The 19,718-nt window shown below is 55.4% G+C and overlaps 10 protein-coding genes across 10 annotated transcripts; 6 read left to right on the top strand and 4 right to left on the bottom strand.

Moving 5' to 3' along the window:
• Window positions 1-47: 47 nt before the first annotated feature.
• On the bottom strand, window positions 48-994 carry DL89DRAFT_277157 (DUF500-domain-containing protein; the record flags this gene model as incomplete). Its single annotated transcript, XM_040889423.1, has 3 exons — window positions 48-509; window positions 535-800; window positions 892-994. The coding sequence occupies 3 exons, from the start codon at window positions 992-994 to the stop codon at window positions 48-50; spliced, it is 831 nt and encodes a 276-aa protein (XP_040747570.1).
• Window positions 995-1,847: 853 nt separating this feature from the next.
• On the top strand, window positions 1,848-5,089 carry DL89DRAFT_264254 (uncharacterized protein). Its single transcript, XM_040886174.1, has 6 exons — window positions 1,848-2,744; window positions 2,824-4,735; window positions 4,766-4,795; window positions 4,817-4,900; window positions 4,925-4,998; window positions 5,026-5,089. The coding sequence occupies exons 1-6, from the start codon at window positions 1,912-1,914 to the stop codon at window positions 5,051-5,053; spliced, it is 2,961 nt and encodes a 986-aa protein (XP_040747569.1). The 5' UTR covers window positions 1,848-1,911; the 3' UTR covers window positions 5,054-5,089.
• DL89DRAFT_319915 (kinesin-domain-containing protein) lies at window positions 5,058-10,249 on the bottom strand (the record flags this gene model as incomplete). The annotated part of the gene is made up of 12 exons (XM_040891165.1): window positions 10,122-10,249; window positions 9,540-10,048; window positions 8,762-9,499; window positions 8,393-8,718; window positions 8,169-8,349; window positions 8,062-8,091; window positions 7,817-8,008; window positions 7,251-7,761; window positions 6,680-7,194; window positions 6,172-6,654; window positions 5,953-6,111; window positions 5,058-5,894 (listed from the first exon to the last, which is right to left on the bottom strand). Exons 1-12 carry the CDS (start codon window positions 10,183-10,185, stop codon window positions 5,058-5,060), a joined length of 4,545 nt encoding a protein of 1,514 aa, XP_040747568.1. The 5' UTR covers window positions 10,186-10,249.
• A 253-nt stretch (window positions 10,250-10,502) lies between these two features.
• Window positions 10,503-11,290, top strand: DL89DRAFT_243096 (ribosomal protein L1; the record flags this gene model as incomplete). Its single annotated transcript, XM_040885027.1, has 1 exon — window positions 10,503-11,290. Exon 1 carries the CDS (start codon window positions 10,583-10,585, stop codon window positions 11,288-11,290), a length of 708 nt encoding a protein of 235 aa, XP_040747567.1. The 5' UTR covers window positions 10,503-10,582.
• Window positions 11,291-11,333: 43 nt separating this feature from the next.
• On the bottom strand, window positions 11,334-11,813 carry DL89DRAFT_264253 (yippee-domain-containing protein). Its single transcript, XM_040886173.1, has one exon. It carries the CDS (start codon window positions 11,784-11,786, stop codon window positions 11,358-11,360), a length of 429 nt encoding a protein of 142 aa, XP_040747566.1. The 5' UTR covers window positions 11,787-11,813; the 3' UTR covers window positions 11,334-11,357.
• A 530-nt stretch (window positions 11,814-12,343) lies between these two features.
• On the top strand, window positions 12,344-13,060 carry DL89DRAFT_254205 (uncharacterized protein; the record flags this gene model as incomplete). The annotated part of the gene is made up of 1 exon (XM_040885255.1): window positions 12,344-13,060. The coding sequence occupies one exon, from the start codon at window positions 12,344-12,346 to the stop codon at window positions 13,058-13,060; it is 717 nt and encodes a 238-aa protein (XP_040747565.1).
• A 930-nt stretch (window positions 13,061-13,990) lies between these two features.
• Window positions 13,991-14,810, top strand: DL89DRAFT_14651 (uncharacterized protein). The gene is made up of 2 exons (XM_040883497.1): window positions 13,991-14,557; window positions 14,642-14,810. Exons 1-2 carry the CDS (start codon window positions 14,092-14,094, stop codon window positions 14,677-14,679), a joined length of 504 nt encoding a protein of 167 aa, XP_040747564.1. The 5' UTR covers window positions 13,991-14,091; the 3' UTR covers window positions 14,680-14,810.
• Window positions 14,811-16,610: 1,800 nt separating this feature from the next.
• On the top strand, window positions 16,611-16,964 carry DL89DRAFT_264251 (uncharacterized protein). Its single transcript, XM_040886172.1, has 2 exons — window positions 16,611-16,736; window positions 16,783-16,964. The coding sequence occupies exons 1-2, from the start codon at window positions 16,679-16,681 to the stop codon at window positions 16,950-16,952; spliced, it is 228 nt and encodes a 75-aa protein (XP_040747563.1). The 5' UTR covers window positions 16,611-16,678; the 3' UTR covers window positions 16,953-16,964.
• A 59-nt stretch (window positions 16,965-17,023) lies between these two features.
• On the bottom strand, window positions 17,024-18,225 carry DL89DRAFT_264250 (uncharacterized protein). Its single transcript, XM_040886171.1, has 3 exons — window positions 17,434-18,225; window positions 17,314-17,396; window positions 17,024-17,249 (listed from the first exon to the last, which is right to left on the bottom strand). Exons 1-3 carry the CDS (start codon window positions 18,145-18,147, stop codon window positions 17,093-17,095), a joined length of 954 nt encoding a protein of 317 aa, XP_040747562.1. The 5' UTR covers window positions 18,148-18,225; the 3' UTR covers window positions 17,024-17,092.
• A 34-nt stretch (window positions 18,226-18,259) lies between these two features.
• Window positions 18,260-19,714, top strand: DL89DRAFT_14327 (uncharacterized protein). The gene has a single exon (XM_040883463.1). It carries the CDS (start codon window positions 18,563-18,565, stop codon window positions 19,493-19,495), a length of 933 nt encoding a protein of 310 aa, XP_040747561.1. The 5' UTR covers window positions 18,260-18,562; the 3' UTR covers window positions 19,496-19,714.
• Window positions 19,715-19,718: the final 4 nt, after the last annotated feature.

Genomic DNA, 19,718 nt, shown 5'->3' with positions numbered 1-19,718 from the left:
TACTATTCGTCGTAACTGTCCACCAAAAAGGCAGTAAACAAGTTTGCTTAGTTAGGGCTGCCGCTCTTCCTGGGCTCCGCAGCAGCGGTAGCAGGGGGAACCTCCTCGAGTCCCGGAGTGGCGGAGGTGGGCAGGTCATCCTCGTGATCGGCATGCGCCCGGCTGTCATACAGCGTCTCGCTGCCGTAGTTGGCGGCGGCAGCCTGACCGGCATGTGGCGGGGTGCAGCGCTCGTTGAGTACAGTGCGCAGGACCTCCCACTCGGACACATCCTCGGGCGGCGGGATTCTGCCCGCCAGCACCTGTTCGGGCGGGGCGGCACGACCGTAGAAGGCCTCGTTCACGTCCTTGCGCTGCATGACAGCCGAGCCCTCAATTGACACTCCGGCAAACAGGCCTTTGGACTTGGAGTACGAGTAAACTGCAGCCACGTTGCTGGTGTTGACAGCCGCTGCAATCTCGCCGCTGCGGCCAAGCGGGCCGGCAGAAACCGAAATGTTGGACCCCAGCTGCACGCTGGTGTTCTTCTCGAACGCCTTGACAGGCATCCTCATTGTTCAGGATCATCACCACCTCAGTCAGCTGCGCACCAATCTGCCCGCCGATTCCGGCGCCAGCCGTGCCGATGGCCGAGGGCCCAGACCACGTTCCGTCGGGCAAACGAGCGCAAACAAGGCCGCTACCCACACGGCCGCTCCAAATAAAGCCGGCCTTGATCACCGACAGCACAGCGATGCCATGGCAGCGCTGCAGAACGTCAGTCGGGATAATATCGTCCAGCTCGCCAAACTTGGGCGGAACTACAGGGGATGGCGCGTGATAATAAGTACTAAAAATACTGACGCTTTGCCTCATGCTCGGGCTTGGCAACCGCAGAGCCCAAATACTCACCAACAAATTCTGTCAGAATACGCGCTGCACGCTCGCACTCCTTGGCCAGCGTGAAATTCTTGCCCACATCGTTGAAATTCTCCTGCACCTGGGCCGCGCCCATTCGCAGCTTGTCCGGTAAACGAGGGCATGCTGAACGAATTGCCGCCACCGCTATTGCCGCCGTTGTTGTTGTTTCCTCCAAAGAAGCTCATTTTGGAATAGTTGTGTGTGAGGTTTAGAAAGTATAGGTAAAGGAAAAATCGATGTTTACGAAAAATGCGGAAAGAGGCAGGAGTAGGGCGGGATCGGCTTAAATATCAAGTGGGACGAAGCGGCTGAGTGTGAAATCGATAATCAGGGAATTCGAATATCTAGAGTGCCTACCTCATCAGCACCATTGACATCGCTGGCAGTACGGCCAGCCCTCTCCTTATGGTAAACGGTATACTCTGTACTCCAATACCCCAGTGCCATGGTGCACTCGTGGCTTGCTAGCACAAGCAAGTCTTGCTGTAATGCAAGCAGGTAGAAGGGGTATTCGTCGGATGGTGACTGCCTCTATAGATCCGCCGTATGGCCGGCAGACGCTCCTGCATGTGGCTCACTGTCCGTGCACCTTGCAGCCTGCTGGAGAACAACACCATGGTATGCTCAGGGCGCTGTGCTGGCTGAGCAGTGGCTCTGACCATGTTGTACCAAGTGCAGATTGAGCGCAGTTAAGTTGAATATCGTACTATACACTCCAAACTAGAGGCATTGCATGCATATCTTTATATGCCGGGCGCATATCCGTAGACCCAGAGGAGAGGCTGTAGAGACAAAAAGGTGGATCCAGTGGTATGGCGGCCTCCCAGCAACTAGGGATGCGGGTGCTTGTGACCACTACTCTTCTGCCACTGCTAACCTTCTCCACACTTTGAGTTCCCTGAATGAAAAAGTTGTGCATCCGCATGGTCTTCCTATCTCTACTCCACCTTTCCTCTATTTCTAGCCTGTATATATTTTGTACTCTAACCCCTTGCCACTCATTGTCGAGCAATGGTTTGTGGACGCTTTGCTGCACTTTTGCACAACCAAAAGACGCGGGACGTTCTCAAAGCCATTCTGGCCACGCTCTTGAGCAGTCTTTTGATGTTTATTACGCCGATTCGACAGGCTATCGGGCCCTCATACTTCATGATACTGCTGGTCTCTGGATGCGCGCATGCCGGCAAGACAATCGGCGCTAACATGGAGCTTCAGATCCAACAGCTGCTGGTCAGCGTGTGCGTGTGGACGTACATTCTCATTGTCCAAGCCATCGTGTACGCAGTGCGGTACCGCGACAACTTTGAAACCGAGGTCTACCTGATCCACGCCTTTTCGCTGGCCATATTCTGCTTTGCCATCGCCACAGCCTACGCGTACCTACCGCGGCTCAATGTTGCGATCAAGCTGAACATGCTTGCGCCGATAACATCGCTGACAGTCACAAAAGTTGATCGGTGGCGCTACAATGTGCGCCCACTGCCTAGCACAATTTACGCGCAGCTGATCGGAATCGGGGTGTCGACGCTGGTGAATATTTTTGTGTGGCCGAGCACGTCAAGCCGGGAGCTGGCGCGGTCGTTCGAGGAGATGATGCGCGAAATGTCTGGGTGCTGCGAGTTCTTCCATCGCTCAGCAGCTGAGCTGGGGACAGAGCGCAATAGCACAAGGTGTGAGGCTGTTGAGCGGCGGAACCGCATCCGGGCATGCATCAATGCATTCGGAGAGACCGTCGGCGGCTCGGCTTACGAGCTCACCATTGGGCGGTTTCCACAGAGCGACTACCGCAAAATGTTCATTGAGGCAAACCACCTGGCCGAGGAGTTCTGTGGCATGTGCTTGCCGTTCGAGATTGATCGCGAATTCCTGGGCAAGCTTGACTCGACCCAGCAGGCAGACAGTTCAGCGGATCTTGGACTCCAGCGCATTGCTTTCATGCAGGGTGCAGCGGGCTTCAACGGTCAAACCACCGACCATTGATGGGGGTGCGCAGGGCAGCGATGAGTGGGTGAGCATTGTCAAGCAAGGGGCAGAGCTGTCACTAACGCCTGTGCGAGAGCTACTGGATGTGCACCGAAGGATCTTTTTGGTTCTCATCGACCGATTCGTCGATCTGCAAGAGGACACGGCCACCAAGGCATTGCTGTGGCTGCTATCACGACAAAAGGTCGACATTCCAGTATATACAGCCTGCACTACTGGGAGTGAGGCCAGCCACCTGGAGGCAATGGATCTTGCACAGATCGCCGACTACCTCGACAAACACGCAGCACAGTTCGTGGCCCAGGAGACAAGGCACATTCGGATGATCGGGCCGTACCAGCGGCTGATGGACAAGAGCACATTCAACCAGTACACGGTCCTGATGTCGTTTATCGGCATCCTCCAGGATAACTCGACAGCGATTGTAAGGCTTCTCCGACTGGTCGACGAGATTCTGCAGAAGCGGCCGATGAGAAGTCGCGTGTGGTTTCCGCGGCTACATATGAAGTGGCTGCTGCTGGGCAATGCGAATGATTTGCTGAATGGAGAGTTTGGGCCTGAGGAGGAGGCAGGAAACAATCTGGAGACAGCATACGAGACGGACGATTCGACGCCTGGATTTGATGCAGAAACGGTGGCCGATGCGGCGTATGACAGCGAGGAGGATGACCAGACGGTATATGAAACACGGTCGCCAAAGTGCGCTGCTAAACGCGGCTATATGATGGCCAATACGATGTCCAAAAAGGTAGGGTCTGCTGCACTGGCGTGCATGTCGCCATATCTCCTCTCTGCTAGCCGCTGGATTCGGAAGAGAGAAACGCAGTATGCGCTGAAGTTCACGCTGGCAATGATGCTCTGGGGTATATGGGCGTTTATCGGTGTGTCGCACGACTTTTTTGTCCAGAACAGAATCCACTGGGGGCTGGCAGCGATCACCTTCGTATATAACGTCTCTGTGGGCAGCACGCTGGATGCATGCATTAAGCGACTGGTAGGCACAGTGGCCTCCGGGCTGTGGGCAATCGTCACCTGGAAGGCCAGCAGGAATGGGACAAATCCGTACTATGCGTATATCTGCGTGTTTGTGTTTTGTGTCTCGACGTCCGCAATGTATTTTTACGTCCCACGATGGTCTGGATGCTGGATGGTCATGTCAGTCGCATACTCGGTGGTTTTCTTCACTGCCTACTATCAGGGCCCAGGGTCGGACGGCAGCCGAATAGGCTGGACACGGCTGGCAGTCAACGCCATAGCAATCGTCTATGTGATGATATTCTCAAGCGTCCTTGCGCCCTACAAAGCGCGCGAGGCGCTCCGCAAGCGCATGGCGGAGTTGCTCAGGCTCAGCAGTTTTATTGCGCGCGGCGTGAACTTCATCCATGCCACCAATAACGAGTTCCCCGCGGCTGCCAGGCTAGAGCAGCAGCGGATGCGCAGATTCATGTACCAGTTCCGGGTAGTCGTGCAGCAGAGCCGGGCGCTGTATAAGGCGGCCAAGGGGGAGCCTAGCATTCATGGCAGATTCAAGGCGCGGACGCACCGCCAGCTGATCGACATAATGGAGACGCAGATGGAGTGGTGGCTGTACTCGCACTCAGTAGCTGCGGCTGCAGGACACGGCACCAAAATGCATGGGTTCTGGTCGACGCTGCCAATGCGTGAAGACATCATTGGCGCCAACTGTCTGTTCAATCACGCACTGGAGCTGGCGCTATATACAAACACCCGGCTGCCGATGTTTCTGCCAGATTTGAGAACCGCTCGACACAGATTTGTCAGGGAAGCACAACCGGTGCTGTTTGAGAAGTGTAGCCAGGATTTCGAAGTCACATCGCTCTGCCGGTGGTGTGTGGGCATCTGGCATATCGTCGCTGTGCAGTCACAGCTGTGCGACTTAGTGGGCGATATCGTTGGGCTTGATTCCGGGGAGATTCCGGATGAAATTGCAACTGTGGTGTGCCAGCTCGAAGAGATCCAGCGGATGGGGCTGCCTGTGCTGCAACGTGGCAGAGACGTTGGCAGTGTACTCCCTGAACAGCCATACGGGGCTACTCACAGCACCGCACCACTGCTGGATCCAACAGGCAGCCCAAATATCGGGCCGTACAGAGGGTTCGGCACTGGAACAGATACACGCAGGCGGCGCTGGTTCAAGTACATACATTAAAGTCTTACAGCAAATAATACCATTCATCAATCGCTGAGATCCATGTCCCAACTTCCTCGGCCGCCAGACTGAGCAAATATGCATTTGTGTTTGTGTAGAGCGCCAGGATGTTGTCGCGGCCAAGCATCTGCGAAATATGCGAGCTGACGTCGACGCGGGCCGACGAAATGTTGATTACGTTCTCGAGACACAGGCAGGATTTGTCGGTGAACACGAATATGTACGGCCTCTCCACCACACACCACCGCCGCACCCATGTATCGGGGCCCGTGTTCGTGTCGAGGATTTCGGCCCACCCGCTGTGGCAGAAATGGCCCTGCATGGTAACCTGCCGAACGCTCGCCGGACGCCGCTGGATGGCGCGCCCAATGTCCTGCATGCTGTTGAGATTCGACAGCTTGTTGCCAATAATGCTGTCTTCCAGCGGCTCCTGGTGGAGCTCGAGGGTACTGTCAGGCACACACTTGAACTCCATGATCTTGGTGACGGCGGTCCTCACCCGCTGCTGGATGCGGGCATGGCGTAGCGACAGGTCAACCTGGGTCAGCTCCGAGCACTCGGCAGGCTTTGATTTCGGAATGCTGATACTGTTTGCAGGCGGGATGATCAGCGCAGGGCCCATGGCTTCGAGCTGCTCGCGCGTCCTGGCCACTGTCAGTCGCCACGCCTCCAGGTGCTCTTGGCGACGGAATTCCTCAACAACCTTGACGCTTCTCGGCTGCCACGGCAGCAGCGCCTCTTCGCCCCGCACGTATTTCTTCTCGGTGTTCAGGCGCCAGAGATTGTCTGTGCCCCGGGATGAGTCTGCCGGTGCAAGAACGACCAGAAAAGACACGAAACACTGGGCTCGGCTCAGACGGAAGGTACTCATTTGGAGAGCGACTGAAGCTGAGTCCGACACGGAAGAAGCCGGAGGCATTCTCGGCAATGTTTGACAGCCAGCTGCGGCCAACAGTCGACTGCCGGCCGTGCATCTGGACATAAATGTCGGTGGAGATCTCCAGCGGAGCTGCCCCGCGCTCTAGCGACAGCGTAAGCGATAGTGTCAGGCGAACGCGCTTCGTCGTGGATTGGTTGGCATGTCGAGGAGGCGAGACATGTACACAGACGTGTCCCACGGCAAGCACAATTTTGACAAAGCAGCGGTTATCCAGCCGTGCCTCATGGTCTGCTAGCTTGACAAGCCCCACTGGCACTGGAGCCATCCTGGATGCATTGCCCAGCGATCGCTCGCTGCCGGACAAGATCATCCCTTTGCTGTCAACCAGGATCGGGCATCCGATGGTTGCCTTCTCGACTCCTGCTATCACCAGATGCTGGCTGGCATTATGTGCAATGGTGATCTCCACACGCCTCTGCAGCCCTTGGCGTAGAATGAATGCTGGGGAAGGCATCGACCTCACGCAAGGCACGCTGTCCCATTCGCCGCCCTGGTCAAGCTCCAGTATGCGCACCCACAGCATCAGCTCGTGCTGCGAATCGACAAACAATTCCTCTTCATGCAGTCGCTCAACCAGTAGATTTTGACTGGCCGACATATTGGCATTGCTGAGCGAGGAAACCAGATGATCGGCCGACACTGTCGCGTAATGTGCTGTTGCCTCGCAATGTCTGTTCGATCTGGACGTCTTCCTGGAACGCCCGACGCAGGACCAGGGGCTGAGCGGTGCCAAACATCTCAATGGCGATACATGTATCTGCAGTGAGCATGTCGACTTGCCACTGCTGCCGGAAATTGATATTGACAGGGCCGTCATTGAAGCCCGAGACAGGCTTGCTGTGGCCGATGCCACGATCACTAACTGCACTGACCGTGACTGATGGCAGCTCGGGCTCGGCGGGGACATCAGCAGCCTGTGGGGTGGTGGCCAGCGGCAGGGTGAGCATCTCATGCTGATTGACTGAGGACAGCAAGCCCCGGGCTCGGTACATGCGAATGCGGCAGTGCACGTCTGTCATCTCGCTTTCACTGATCCCATGCAGTGACTTTATATGAATGATGACATTCCAAGCCAGCGACTTGGAGTCAGTCGTGCCCCTGACCGGCAACACTGCCAGATTTCCCGAAACTCGGCCCCGCTCTAGTCCGCTCAGCACGTCCACTACTGGTGCATCGATTTTGGCAGAGTATGAGGCGCTCGCTAGGGCCACACCGGGTACGAAGCTGAGCCGATGCAGGAGTACTTGGGTGCTGGACATGTGTGGAACGGGTCCAGCACTAGATGTGCCCTGTATGATCCCTTAACGGTCGATAGGCGCTGCATTTTCTCAAGCTGCTCCAGGAACGTCTTGAGCGACCACACATACCACGACTTGTGAACAATATCCAGAACCTTGACCACCACCTCAGGCACTGTGCCCATGGATGAAGGAGTGCTGAGCGATTTGCTTTGGCGTGCTGACCTAGCTGGGCCACTGGCTTCGCTCATGGTGATAGTGTCCCAGTCTGACAGTATTGCTGGCAACGCATCGGGCTCCAACGGAGACACAGGGTACGAGTCGGCGCCGCCACGCAATATGGCGAACTGGTAAACCACGCGCTGCCCGAGCTCCTTGCCGATGACGTTGGCTTCCTTCAGGTGGATTGCATTGCGCAGCATGGTCTCGCTGACCTGAACAAGCTTGTGCTGCCGCCACCTGTCGATGATCAGCCTGGCCAGCCGGCGCTCGGCGAATTGCCGTTCTCTGGGGTTGTCAGCCGGCGGCAGCTCTGGGAAACTGTGCGCGTGTCGGAGTAACTAGCGTTGACAGGGGCGAGTTTACCGCCGTGTGGTTATGCCAGGGTGCCACTGCGGATACCGTCAGACCACGGGCCCGCCTATTGCCAAACGATGATGAGGTGGGTCCAATAGACCCACCAAAGTGGGTAGCCTCAGCTAGCAGCGGACTCTGACTAGTGCGGGTAAAGGACAGCTGGGACGTCGGGCGCTTTAGTCGCTCGCTGTTGTGCACTTTCTGCAGGCGGTGACCCGGTCTGAACAGAGAGGCAGCCGACGGGCGGCGGGCACAATAAACTCCAGCTCCAGCTCCGGTTCCAGCTCCCGCAACAGGCTGGTGGGCATCCATATCAGAAATTTCACTGTATGTGTCGCTCCATCATGCTCCCCTGGTAGACCGACTGATCATCAGGGTCTGTGCCGTCAAAGTAATACTCTGACTCGGGATAGTCTGGGTGTGCTTCGCGCCAGGCGAAGCGCCAGTCGATAGGATACTCGGTCTCCCCGCTCAGATCCCCACTTTCAGTATCAGCGTCACCGGCCGACACGCTGGCTACTGAGTGTGTGTCCATCCTGCCACTGGCCCGAGATGTGTTTCGTTGACCATGTTGGTCTGTTCGACATTTCTCCTGTCGTGCCTGCACTGGGTGGTTGAAGCGAAAAAGGAACAGCTTTGCCAATAAAGATCCGAAAGCCAGAGTGCAGCTGTCGGGGCTCTGTTATCTGCTGGCCATTCACCAGCAGGTCCCGGCCCTCTAGCGGGTTGATAGTCACATTTCCAGTGGCTGTGTCGTAGTCAAAGTAGCAGTGGTTTGGCACCACATCCCCTAGTGCACTGAGCCGGATATCGGCGCTGCTGCCTTCATCGCTACTGCCGACCAGGGTCCGCCCAGGTTTCAGGTTATACACCAAGCACTCTGACATGAGCGGGTCCTCGCTGAGATTGACCTAGGTGCGGTATGTCCTTTGGCGCATGGAGCCCAACACCAACCCCGGCCTCGTTGGTGTCAATCGAGATGCCTAGTGCCGCCAGTGCCTGCTCGCGCTCCATCTGGATCGCCTGTGTCCTCCTCAGCTTCTCCTCCCACGTCTGATTCAGCTCGGCAATCAGCTTCTCGTTGGCTTGCAGCTGGTCTTTCAAGTCGCTTCCTCGGCTGTTGTTTGGGCCTGCCATGGCCAGCTTGCGGCGCAACAGAGCAACTTCTTCCTTAAGGTCGCGCACCAGCCTGACTGATGCATCTTCGTTGACCGTGGCCTGGTTGATAATATGTTTGGCGCGGTCTGCATACCGCAGCGTGCTGAGCGTCTCGGCATAGTCTGCCGGCGATATGGCCGCAATCATGACAGTGCGTGAGTTGCCGCCCAGCGAGTCCTTCAGCAGCCATGTAAGGACGCTGTCGCGGTAGGGGACATAGGCATCGCGCTTTTTGCCACCTCCGTGCTCCGCATTGTGTCTTCCGCTGTCAGCCAGGGCCGAGATGACCTTGCCCAGCGCTGCCAGCGACTGGTTAATCTTTGTGCCTTCCTTTAGCCGCACACCTGTGGCCTTTGTAGAGTTTGCGCGCTCGCTGCCTGCCAGGTCGACTAGACTGATCCGCGATGTGCGCTCGGTAATTTGGTCCATATCTGTATTGTGCGTGCGCCTGGTCAGCACTATTGTGAACACGGCGTGGGACCTGCTGCTCGCCTCGTTCATGTTGGTTGCTGCCACTGTTCGCGCCTTATTTCCCTGGCTCATATGTGCCAGGATTTCCTCATTTCGAGCTGACTGCAGCCTTAGTCAAATCCTCGACATATGGGCCGAGTGACGGATGCTCGCGGACCCGTAGGTTAGCGGTCGACCTGGGGTTAAGCAGATCCCGCACCCGCTCATTGTAGATCTCCAGATACGATACCTCGACATGGAACGATGCTCCAAGCATGCTGATGCGGGTGAACAACTCGTCGCAAACACGCGGAATCAGGCCTGGGTCAGCCTCGCTGCCCATCATTGTGTAGGACTTGCCGCTGCCTGTCTGACCGTAGGCGAATACGCAAGTGTTATAGCCTTCAAAGGCGTGGCTCAGGACAGATCTTCCTATGTCGTTGAACACGACCTGCTGGCTGGCATACTGCGGACCGGACGGGCTGCCGGCGGTCCAGTACGAGTAGTCAAAGCTGTATGTGCGCTGCTTGACTCCGCCGCTACGATTTCCGGGCCCTTGCAGGGCTTCTGGCGCCTCGAGTGTTGTCTGAGTCCCGCTCATCGATACCAAAGCTGCTGCTCCACGGGTCTTCTCTAAAGAAAAGGAGAAAGCTCGTCAGTTGTCAAGACCCACTACTGGCCGGCTCTCCCTTTGTGCATTGCATACCTCTGCTGTTCAACGGCCGGCACCGCACAGCTACCACCACGTTCTTGCTGAGGTTCTCGGTCATTGCGTGCAAGAGCGAAATAATGTACAAAATTAGAAAGGGGCTTTGCAAAGAAAAATATAAAACGGCAGGCCACAGGAATAACAAGGCTGCACCAAAGCGCGCATGCCATGCTGCATGTATTCTGTGCTGTTTGTTCCAACCCGGCATGTCATCGCCCACTCCACATCTGTCGCGGGAAGGGCCTATTCCTGATTCGTGCTGGCCATCCCAAACCTGGAACAGCTCACGTGCGCTGATCAAATCGGCGTAATCTTCATCAGCACTTTTATCTCCGTCGCGGCCAGGCCTGCTCTGCATTCTTCGAAATTGCTTGCAATAAAAATCTTTTTCAGTTAACGCCTAATCGCTCCTCAATTCCACACCTCGCTATCTTTGACACAATTCATCAAAAGCGCCAATGTCGAGCCTGTCGCGCCTATCGGTCCCTGTGTCTCGCCTGGCAGCCGTCCGCACCTACGCCACAAAGCGCAATGTCGCACCGCACCCCAACTCTGTGCCGCTGCAGAAGGCGATCGCGATCCTGAAGGCCTACGAGGTGGGCCAGCCCTCACAGACGGTGGAGCTGCACGTGCACTGCGCACCCGAGAAGGGCCAGCCGCCGATCCGCGGCTCGTGCATCCTGCCGCGTGCATTCAAGAGCGACATCTCCGTGCTTGTGTTTGCTGAGGGCGAGAAGGCAAAGGAGGCGAGGGAGGCCGGGGCCGATTTTGTTGGTGGCGAGGAGCTGGTGAACAAGGTGCGGGACGGCGAGGTCAAGTTCGACAAGTGCCTTTCCACACCAGGCATGCTGCCCAAGGTGGCCAAGATCGCACGTCTGCTGGGTCCCAAGGGCCTGATGCCAACGGTAAACAAGGGCACAGTGACAAGCGAGGTGGCCGAGGCCATAAGGTTCTCAAAGAACTCGCAGGACTTCCGTGCCGACAAGAAGCACATGGTCAATACGGGCGTGGCCAAGATCGGGTTCTCGGAAGAGGAGATCAAGGCTAACATTGCAACAATCATGGAGTCGATCCGGGCCAACGCCAAGGGCAACAAGACCAAGTTCATCAGCCGGGTGTATCTGAGCTCGACTCGCGGTCCAGGCGTCCAGGTGGCGGATGCCTAATGCTTTTCTGAACCAGCCAATACACATTTCTAGTCACGTTTATTCTTGAAAATACCTGTTCTTCTGTTCAGCGGCTAAGCAAGGGGCTTCTGGCTCCCAGCCCCATGTTGTGCCAGCCGCCGGTGGTCCCAGTGGCGGTGCTGCTCGAGACCGGCTCGGTTCTATTGTCAACATAGAAGATCCGTGATTGTTCCAGCACATAGCGGCCTTCCTTGTACTGCTGCGACCTGTCGTGCGCCCTAATGTACTTCCACCCAACGACCGAATCGCAGACGATGCAGCAAAGGTCGCATACCGTATGTATGCCGGTCATCAGCAGCCGGTCCTCGCATGCACCGAGTTTTTCGTTTACTACGGCCTCCGTCAAGTAAGCACGGCCGTGCCGACCTTGGAATGTGCGGGAAATGACATCGTCAATGCGGGCAATGTGGGCCTTGCACTCAGAACAGGCGTATACTGACGGACAATCGAGGTATTGCGGCAATATAAAGCCCATATTGTTATTTCTTTTTGGCAAAAGGAGTCGAGAGAATGTGTGTGTGTGGTGGCTCGCGCGAGAAGGCCTTTATAGTGTGGTGCCCATGCTCTGTTGCAGCTTTTGCATATGCTGTATCACGCAGATCATCCTCGCGCCCCTATTCAAGCATCGCAGGGTTTCTAGACTCCACTACTATGCAAATACAAGCAGCAGCCTGGAATGCGCTTGGACTGGGGTGGTCCGTGTATTCTCTCTGCTGCCAAACATCTCGTGTGCAAGTGACATTGACGTGCTGCAAAAATATGCAAGCCACATACAATTGTGTCTGATTGATTCAGCAGTTTCTGACTCGCTAGACAATGCCGACATCAGAAACCGCAAACATGCCTCCAGTTCCATGTTTTATGGCTGATACCAGCCTGGAAGACCGCCCCTCTGGCATCTGGCCCATTTAAACCACTAGAGACTTCCTATCCTCGCAGGGATCCGAATTCCCCACGTAGCATCCTGTACCTTTATCTGCTCCTCGGCGCCTAATTTTCCTTCGACCTCGCAGCACAACTGTAATCCTGAAAATGAAGATTTCCAAGGCCTGCCTCTCGTTTGTCCTCTTCGCTGTTGCCCTTGCCGCCCCTACCCCTAATACCTCACAGGGTACCAGTGCGCTTGGACGTCGTGCTGGTGGAGCTGCCGCTGAGAACCCGAATGCCCTTCTCAACGGTGTTGTCGAGGCTCTGGAGCCGTTCACAAAGGGTCTTGGAGTCACCGCGAACCAACTTCTCTTTGGTGCGGGTGCCGGTACTGGTGGAGCTGCGGGTACTGGTGGAGCTACCGGTACTGGTGGCGGTACTTCTGGTGGAGCTGCCGGTACTGGTGGTGGTGCTCCTGGTGGTGCCACTAATACTGCCGGTGGAGCTGCCAGTGGCAATCCGAATGCCCTTCTCAACGGTATTGTCGAGGCTCTGAAGCCAATTACTAAGGCTCTTGGAATCACCCTGGATCAGCTCCTCTTTGGCATCAGTGAAGCTGATAGTGCTAGTGGTTCTGGCACTGCCGGTGGTGCCGGTAATGCAGGTGGTGTTGGTACTGCCGGTGGTGCTGGTAATGCAGGTGGCGCCGGTACTCCTGGCGGTGCTACGGGCGCTGCTGGTGGAGCTGCCAGTGGAGCTGCCAGTGGCAATCCGAATGCCCTTCTCAACGGTGTTGTCGAGGCTCTGAGGCCAATTGCCAAGGCTCTTGGGATTACGTTGAACCAGCTCCTCTTTGGTATCAGTGAGGCTGGCAATGCCTAGAAGTAAATCTTAACAGCCAGTTTTCGTAATTCCATTATTCTAACCCATCATGCCTCATTGGAAAAGTTGGTCGAGGGTTGCGGGCCTGTATCGACGATGTTCAGGATAGAACTCTGGGTATTGACCTTTTGATGCTGGCAGTTTTCCGTCGGTGGCAGTGCAGCACCGTCCAATAGAACGCTGTTTTCCAGGAAGACGCATTCAGCATCCAAGCAAACGAGTACAGGCGCTATTGCGTTGCCAAAACCCCCTCCTGTTTCCTAGAGGCAACCATATTGCGGCTATAAATAGAACTGAGCTGAGCCTCGCAAATATGAGGCGCCTGAAATCAAAGAATGTGATATATCTTGTTTGGAGTAGTGGCGCGGATTCGCAGTTATTTTTCTGTTTTACAGTGCTGACAAGCAAGCCGCTGGACAGGACCTGGAATATAACAATGCTACATGGGCACAAGTATGTTTCGCAATTTTACATGCAAATATGACAGCGACTGGTGTTGTTATTGCGAGGCTTTTGACCATCCGCCAGTTTGTTTGGCTGTAAACAGGTTCAAGCCCATTTTTCCCCGTGCCTGAAGCAACAGAAGAGGTTCTAAATTGGCAACAGTCAAATATATCGTCATTGATTATTTGGATGGCTTGTGCCTGCCCTGGGACCGCCAGCTGCTTGATTATTTGGATGGCTTGTGCCTGCCCTGGGACCGCCAGCTGCTGGGCCCATGCTGGCAGGAAATACGGCCGAGTGGAGAGAAAGGACAAGACAAGCGCGAGGGTGCAGTGCGTTTTCCTGGGCAGTGTGTGCAGCAGAGGCCGCCGAATTCCTGCAACATGTGGTTTGCATATAAACTCTACTGGCTTCTGCCTCTGTCCAACAAGCTTCAGCAAGCATTAGCATTTCTTTCACCTTAACGGCCAGATATTTCCTCCATCTTCCGCTAACTACACATTCGAACTTCCTAAACACACCCTTCAACCCCCTCCTTCCCCTAGACAACCTTATATCCCTTTGCAGATCTAACCGCAATATACGAAATGCGCTACTTTGCATCTGTTGCACTTTCTCTTTCATCGATCTCGGTTGCCTTTGCTGCACCGCTCACTGCTGCCGAAGCCGCTGCTCAGAGCAACCCCAATGCCCTTCTCGGCGGTGCTGTTAACACTCTGGGCCCAATCACAGGAGCTGTCGGTGACACTGTCTCGGGTCTCCTCTTTGGAACCGGTTCCAAATCTGGGTCGCCCTTGCCTCCGGTCGAGAAGCCTCCGGTTGTGAATCCTCCTGTTTCTCGGCCTCCCGGCGACTACGATACTAACCATGGCGGATACAATGGCGGTGCCCCTGGTGGCTACAGCGGCCATGGTCCCGAGGGTGGTGAGCACGGTAACGGTGGCTATGTGGCCCATGGTCCTGAGGGTGGCTACAATGGTCATGGTCCTGAGGGTGGTGACCACGGCCACGGCGGCTACGAGGGTGGTGATCACGGTAATGGTGGTTACGAGGGTGGCGAGCATGGCCATGGCGGCTATGAGGGCGGTGATCACGGCCATGAGGGTACGGGCGGAGCATGGCCACGGCGGTTACGAGGGTGGCGAGCATGGCCACGGTGGCTACGAGGGCGGTGATCACGGTCATGAGGGTGGCGAGCATGGCCACGGTGGCTACGAGGGGCGGTGATCCACGGTCATGAGGGTGGTGAGCACGGCCACGGCGGTTACGAGGGTGGCGAGCATGGCCACGGCGGTTACGAGGGGTGGCTGAGCATGGCCACGGCGGCTACGAGGCCCATGGTCCCGAGGGTGGTGAGCACGGTCACGGCGGCTACGAGGCTCACGGTCCGCAAGGCGGCTATGTAGCCAGGCCTCCGGTCTACCGCCGCGGCGGCTATGAGGCCAGGGCACCTGAGGGTGGCTACGCTGCCCATGGTCCTGAGGGTGGTGAGCCGTGGTCATGGTGGCTACGAGGGTGGTGAGCCACGGCCATGAGGGTGGTGAGCACGGCCACGGTGGCTACGAGGGCGGTGACCACGGCCACGGCGGCTACGAGGGTGGTGAGCACGGCCATGGTCCTGAGGGTGGCGAGCATGGCCACGGCGGCTACGAGGGTGGTGACCACGGCCACGGCGGCTACGAGGGTGGTGACCACGGCCATGGTCCTGAGGGTGGCGAGCATGGTCACGGTGGCTACGAGGGCGGTGACCACGGCCATGAGGGTGGTGAGCACGGCCACGGTGGCTACGAGGGGTGGCACCACGGCCATGGTGGCTACGAGTCAAACGGCCCTGCTTATGTTGCCAGGCCCGTTGCTGCTTACCACTAGGTTCTCAATCTCATTTATAAATTTCTTTAAAATGTTCCTATCCTCAGTAAAACAGCCAAACCACCATGTTTACAGTGGTAAGCTAAAATGCCCGACCCTTTTAAGAGGAGTTATGCATGTAGCTAGCTTTCTAGCCAAATCTCTGTAAACCACATGCACATTTTCAATGCAATAACTTCACCCAACACACTCCAGAATTTTTATTGACAAATCCTCTATCATACTTGTGTTTGTTTGCTGCTGGTGATCTTTGCAAGGCCAAGTTACTCGCTAACCTTGCACTACTAGCAGCATCAGCAACAAACAAAACCAGCAAGCTCACATTCATCAGTCATCGACACAGAATCTAGATTTAAAGGGGTACCTTTGGTAATTTTTACAGAGTAGTTATATTGGCACGGAGGCTTAGTTGGAGCTGTTTACTCAGGAGCTTCCGGACCGAAATTATAAACCTTGAATCTGGTGTTTATAAAACATGAAGTAGCTTTCATTTGTAGCAGATGTGGTATGGATAACGTATTAAATACGTGTGGCCGTACAAATTCTGGTTCTGAAGCATTTGCAAATATTTCTATATAATTGGAAATCAACATGTAAATTTTTCCAAATATAAAAGGGCTGCATAGCCTGAGCGATATGATATAGGTTTTTATTTTCTAAACACGGAAGCACAGTTCACATTATATATTTTCCTTAACATAATTTGATGATACAGTCATTGTAATTAACATCTCACCAGGGATGCAGCCACTACTGCTGTTGGCTCTGAAATGAATTCTGCTCATTCTAGCCTAACATTTTCATGTTTACATTTCCAGCTTCATAGTATTCTGCAAGAAGATGTCGTCAGCGGCTAGCTTGAAGATAAAGGTATGACGTGTGTTGAATTATTCATGCCTTTTGCTATTATATTGAACCAAAGTGGCGTCCATGTATTATGTCCATGGTTCCGTACTGTCATAATGCTGATTATGACGAGACCTGTTGGTTGTTTCGTGGTTTGTTCAAACCATTTGCCTGACCAATGACGTAGAGCTGATTTCATAGGGACTGCAGTGCATCTACGTGCTAGACAAAGCACAAACCACAGTCTATAGGGAAACGACATGTAGTTTGAGCAACAGTAGTATAGCAAGCAGATGCTTTTTGTCTTGGAAAATCTACAGGCAGATATAAATGAGCAGGCGAAGGCACCTGTCCATCCGAACCAATATCATCAATCTACTCTACGTTCCTCCTTCCATATACCAATTCCCTCAACCATGCACTTCCTTCGCTGTTTCCACTCTCGCTCTCGTCTCGGCCATGGCTGTTTTCGCTGCCAGCACGCCGGATACTCCTGGGGGCTCTGCTCCTGCTCAAGGTGCCTCGATGCCTCCTGCTGGCTTAATTCCTCCAGGTTGCTCCAGGATCAGCTGATGCTCAGGGCCCTCTTGGTCGTCGTGCCAGCCCTGCGCCTATCCCGGCTCCGGGATCAGCCGGCTCTATGCCTGGACCAGCCGGCTCTATGCCTGCACCAGCCGGCTCTATGCCTGCACCGGCTGCCCCAGCTATAGCTCCCCAGTCTCCTGGACATTAAGTGCGTAGCACGTAAAGTCAGATACTATTGGGCTTTTCAGGTAGCTAATCAATACATGCTTGACTTCTCACGCAATGGCTTGAAAAGTAGTATATTAGAAAGTAACATAGGATTCAGATGACAATTTTATAATACCAAACTCACATTTCGGCCAACTGACTATATACCACTGAGTCCTTTACAGGTTGTGCAATCGGATTCCCTTGCTGCGTCCCCGACGAAGTCTGTGGGAAGGCGTTCTGCGTAACAAGGCCACCTGCACTCTGTCCTGGCGCAACGGCGTTGATTCCCAAAGTACTGCCAGCGCCGCCAAAGGCATTAATCGAGCCGTTCGAGTAGTCCTGGTTGACCGGCTACAAACAGCACCTTGGTGTTGGCGGCTTTTGCCATCTGCACCAGACTATCCAGGGTACGCATCTGCATGGCAGCCGGAGTGTTCAGGATCTCAGGCGGCCTCGCGCATCAGGATGGCGGCATCGACCTCGGCCTGCGCCTGGATGACCTTGGACTCACCGATACGCTTCTGGGTAGCTGCCGATGAGAGCGACGTCTGCAGCTCCTGCGACAGCACAATGTCCTTGATCAGAATGGACTCGACGGCCACACCCCAGTTGTGCGCTGGCTTGTCAATAATATTGGTGATTGCCGAGGCGATCGTGTCGCGGTTCTCAATCATGTCTTGCAGCTCCTTGCCGCCTAGCACTGCGCGCAGGGTGGTCTGTGTGCGCTCAATCAGGGCCTGCGAGACATTAGACACCCCATATGTCGCCAGATACGGATCCGTCACATGCCAGTACAGAACTGCCTCGATGCCGACAGTGACGTTGTCCTTTGTGACAATGGGCACAGGCCCAATCGACTCAATCTGAATCTTCGTATCCACATAGCGCACGTTCTCAGTCAGCGGGTTCACGTTGACCAAGCCAGGATCGGCAGTCTTGTAGTAGCGACCGAAACGCGAAACCAGGGCGATGGTGCCCTGCGGGACAGCCTTGAAGGGGTTCGGGCAGCAGAAGCAGCCGGGGATTTGCCCAAAGGTGCCAAAGAAGTTGCCGAGGCTAGTCATCACCGACTCGTAGGCAGACTCGCTTTTGATGTTGTGCGTGACAGCAAACCTGGGCGGGTTGAACTCCACCACTGGCGGCTGGTACCCGGTGGGCTTGGCGGTGGTTTGGTACGAGATGTTGTCGGTCATGGTAAAGCTCAGCGGTGATGGTATTAAGTCAAGAAAAACAAAGCAAGGAAAAGATGTGAATAGTGAAGCAGGCTGAAGAGAAAAGGAGGGCGCATACACTGCTCCAAATAGGGGATGGTGATCGCCGATTTTTCCTTCAAAAAAGTAGCGTGCATTCCGCTAAAACAATCAAATCCTTGATTTCAGGCATTTGGCCCCTTTCCGCCGCCACACGCATTGAAGGATTGGCAGCCTCTTGGCACACGTCATTCGTGCTCGCTTCCGCCGTCGTCGTCCGTGCGCACGCCCGCATCAGCTCTCTGCAGCGAGTCCTGCGGGCATATCGTATTGGCGGCAAACTCCTGGCCAGCTTGCCCGCTGATTTCCAGCGACATCGGAGTGTACCAGGGTGTCGGCGTATACTGCCGACAGCGGGATGCCGAGGAAGTGTGGGGAATCATCCATGGCCTGCAGAAATGGAAATGGCGAGTCGGCCATCTGGAAGTACGGCGCAGGAGCCACGGCTGATCCGCTGTCGGTCATACTGGGGAACTGCATGGCCGGCTGGTCGTCTGCTAGGGGCTCCACGGCCGCCACAGCGTACCGTTCTGGATGGCTGCACGCTTTCGGGCTGGGCAGACGGCAATTCATCGCTGTCTTCCTTCTCAGACGCCAGGATCTCATAGTCATTGCCGTCGATGATATCAACGCTAAGCGGCCGCCGGAACTTTTGGATCCGGAGCATGTTAAACGGCACTTTCAGATCCTGCAGCTCCTCCATGTCATCAGGGCCAGGCAGCATAGCGGAGGTCTCAGCGCGAAAGTACGCAATCAGATGCTGCTGATGCATGCGCGGCGGCCGGGGCATATGCTGGGCGAGAAACGCCTGCTCGTTGTCAGGGACATTCAGCGAAATGGTCTTCTTCATGAGTCCGCGGATCGTGGGGAAGAACACGCCCTTGTGGCTGCTGAATGCGCTGCTGGAGGGCGCTCCCTGGCGGTCCCACTTGTCGAGCTCCACAGCAGCCTCCCTGTTTGGCTGCAGCTTGCGGTCCACCTCGCGGTACACGAGAAAGTTGCCCATGATGCGCGATGGTGTCCAGAGTCGCCCGTCTGTCCATCGCTTCATCTTGGCTTCCTTCTCATCGAACACCACAACAGTGCCGTCGTTGATCTGCGCCTTTTCGATTTCAGTGAGCCGACGAGTGATGCGTGGCAGGATGTTTCGCCGACATGCTTCAAAGATGGTCAGCGCGTCGCGTGTGCTGGCAACCTTCAGCCCGGTAACTGTGACACAAGAACCCTGCCCGCCGATGACCACATCGGGCATGTTGCCAGGCATGTCGGAGTTTGGGGGCCGATGGTTTGAGAGAGGAAGGCAGCGGCAGCGGCGGCGTATTTGCCATTGTATATAAGGGTAGATGCGGTTGATGCTTGTGAAAAAGATACGATGTGAAAGAAAAGCGCTGGTGGCATGGGTCTAGGCCATAGCAACCAGCCTGGTGCTTATATAAAAGCGCAAGCCATCAGAGCTTGCAGTTGATCATAGCATACACCTGTGCATGTGCTTTTCCCTGGACATGTTGTCTGAG

The sequence above is a fragment of the Linderina pennispora genome, assembly GCF_002104995.1.
Source record: "Linderina pennispora strain ATCC 12442 chromosome Unknown DL89scaffold_1, whole genome shotgun sequence".
In the NCBI taxonomy this organism is placed as follows: domain Eukaryota; kingdom Fungi; phylum Kickxellomycota; class Kickxellomycetes; order Kickxellales; family Kickxellaceae; genus Linderina; species Linderina pennispora.
This window is presented reverse-complemented; position numbering and strand designations above follow the sequence as displayed.

Coding starts and splice junctions, on each gene's coding strand:
- DL89DRAFT_264254 (XM_040886174.1), top strand. CDS start 1,912: ATGGTTTGTGGACGCTTTGCTGCACTTTTGCACAACCAAAAGACGCGG. Junction 4,736..4,765: donor CATCGCTCTGCCGGTGGTGT/GTGGGCATCTGG, acceptor GTCGCTGTGCAG/TCACAGCTGTGCGACTTAGT. Junction 4,999..5,025: donor AATATCGGGCCGTACAGAGG/GTTCGGCACTGG, acceptor AGATACACGCAG/GCGGCGCTGGTTCAAGTACA.
- DL89DRAFT_264253 (XM_040886173.1), bottom strand. CDS start 11,786: ATGGGCTTTATATTGCCGCAATACCTCGATTGTCCGTCAGTATACGCC.
- DL89DRAFT_14651 (XM_040883497.1), top strand. CDS start 14,092: ATGCGCTACTTTGCATCTGTTGCACTTTCTCTTTCATCGATCTCGGTT. Junction 14,558..14,641: donor CGGTAATGGTGGTTACGAGG/GTGGCGAGCATG, acceptor GGCGGTTACGAG/GGTGGCGAGCATGGCCACGG.
- DL89DRAFT_264251 (XM_040886172.1), top strand. CDS start 16,679: ATGGCTGTTTTCGCTGCCAGCACGCCGGATACTCCTGGGGGCTCTGCT. Junction 16,737..16,782: donor GGGCTCTGCTCCTGCTCAAG/GTGCCTCGATGC, acceptor AGGTTGCTCCAG/GATCAGCTGATGCTCAGGGC.
- DL89DRAFT_264250 (XM_040886171.1), bottom strand. CDS start 18,147: ATGACCGACAACATCTCGTACCAAACCACCGCCAAGCCCACCGGGTAC. Junction 17,397..17,433: donor TCATCCAGGCGCAGGCCGAG/GTCGATGCCGCC, acceptor AGGCCGCCTGAG/ATCCTGAACACTCCGGCTGC. Junction 17,250..17,313: donor GCCGCCAACACCAAGGTGCT/GTTTGTAGCCGG, acceptor CGGCGCTGGCAG/TACTTTGGGAATCAACGCCG.
- DL89DRAFT_14327 (XM_040883463.1), top strand. CDS start 18,563: ATGCCGAGGAAGTGTGGGGAATCATCCATGGCCTGCAGAAATGGAAAT.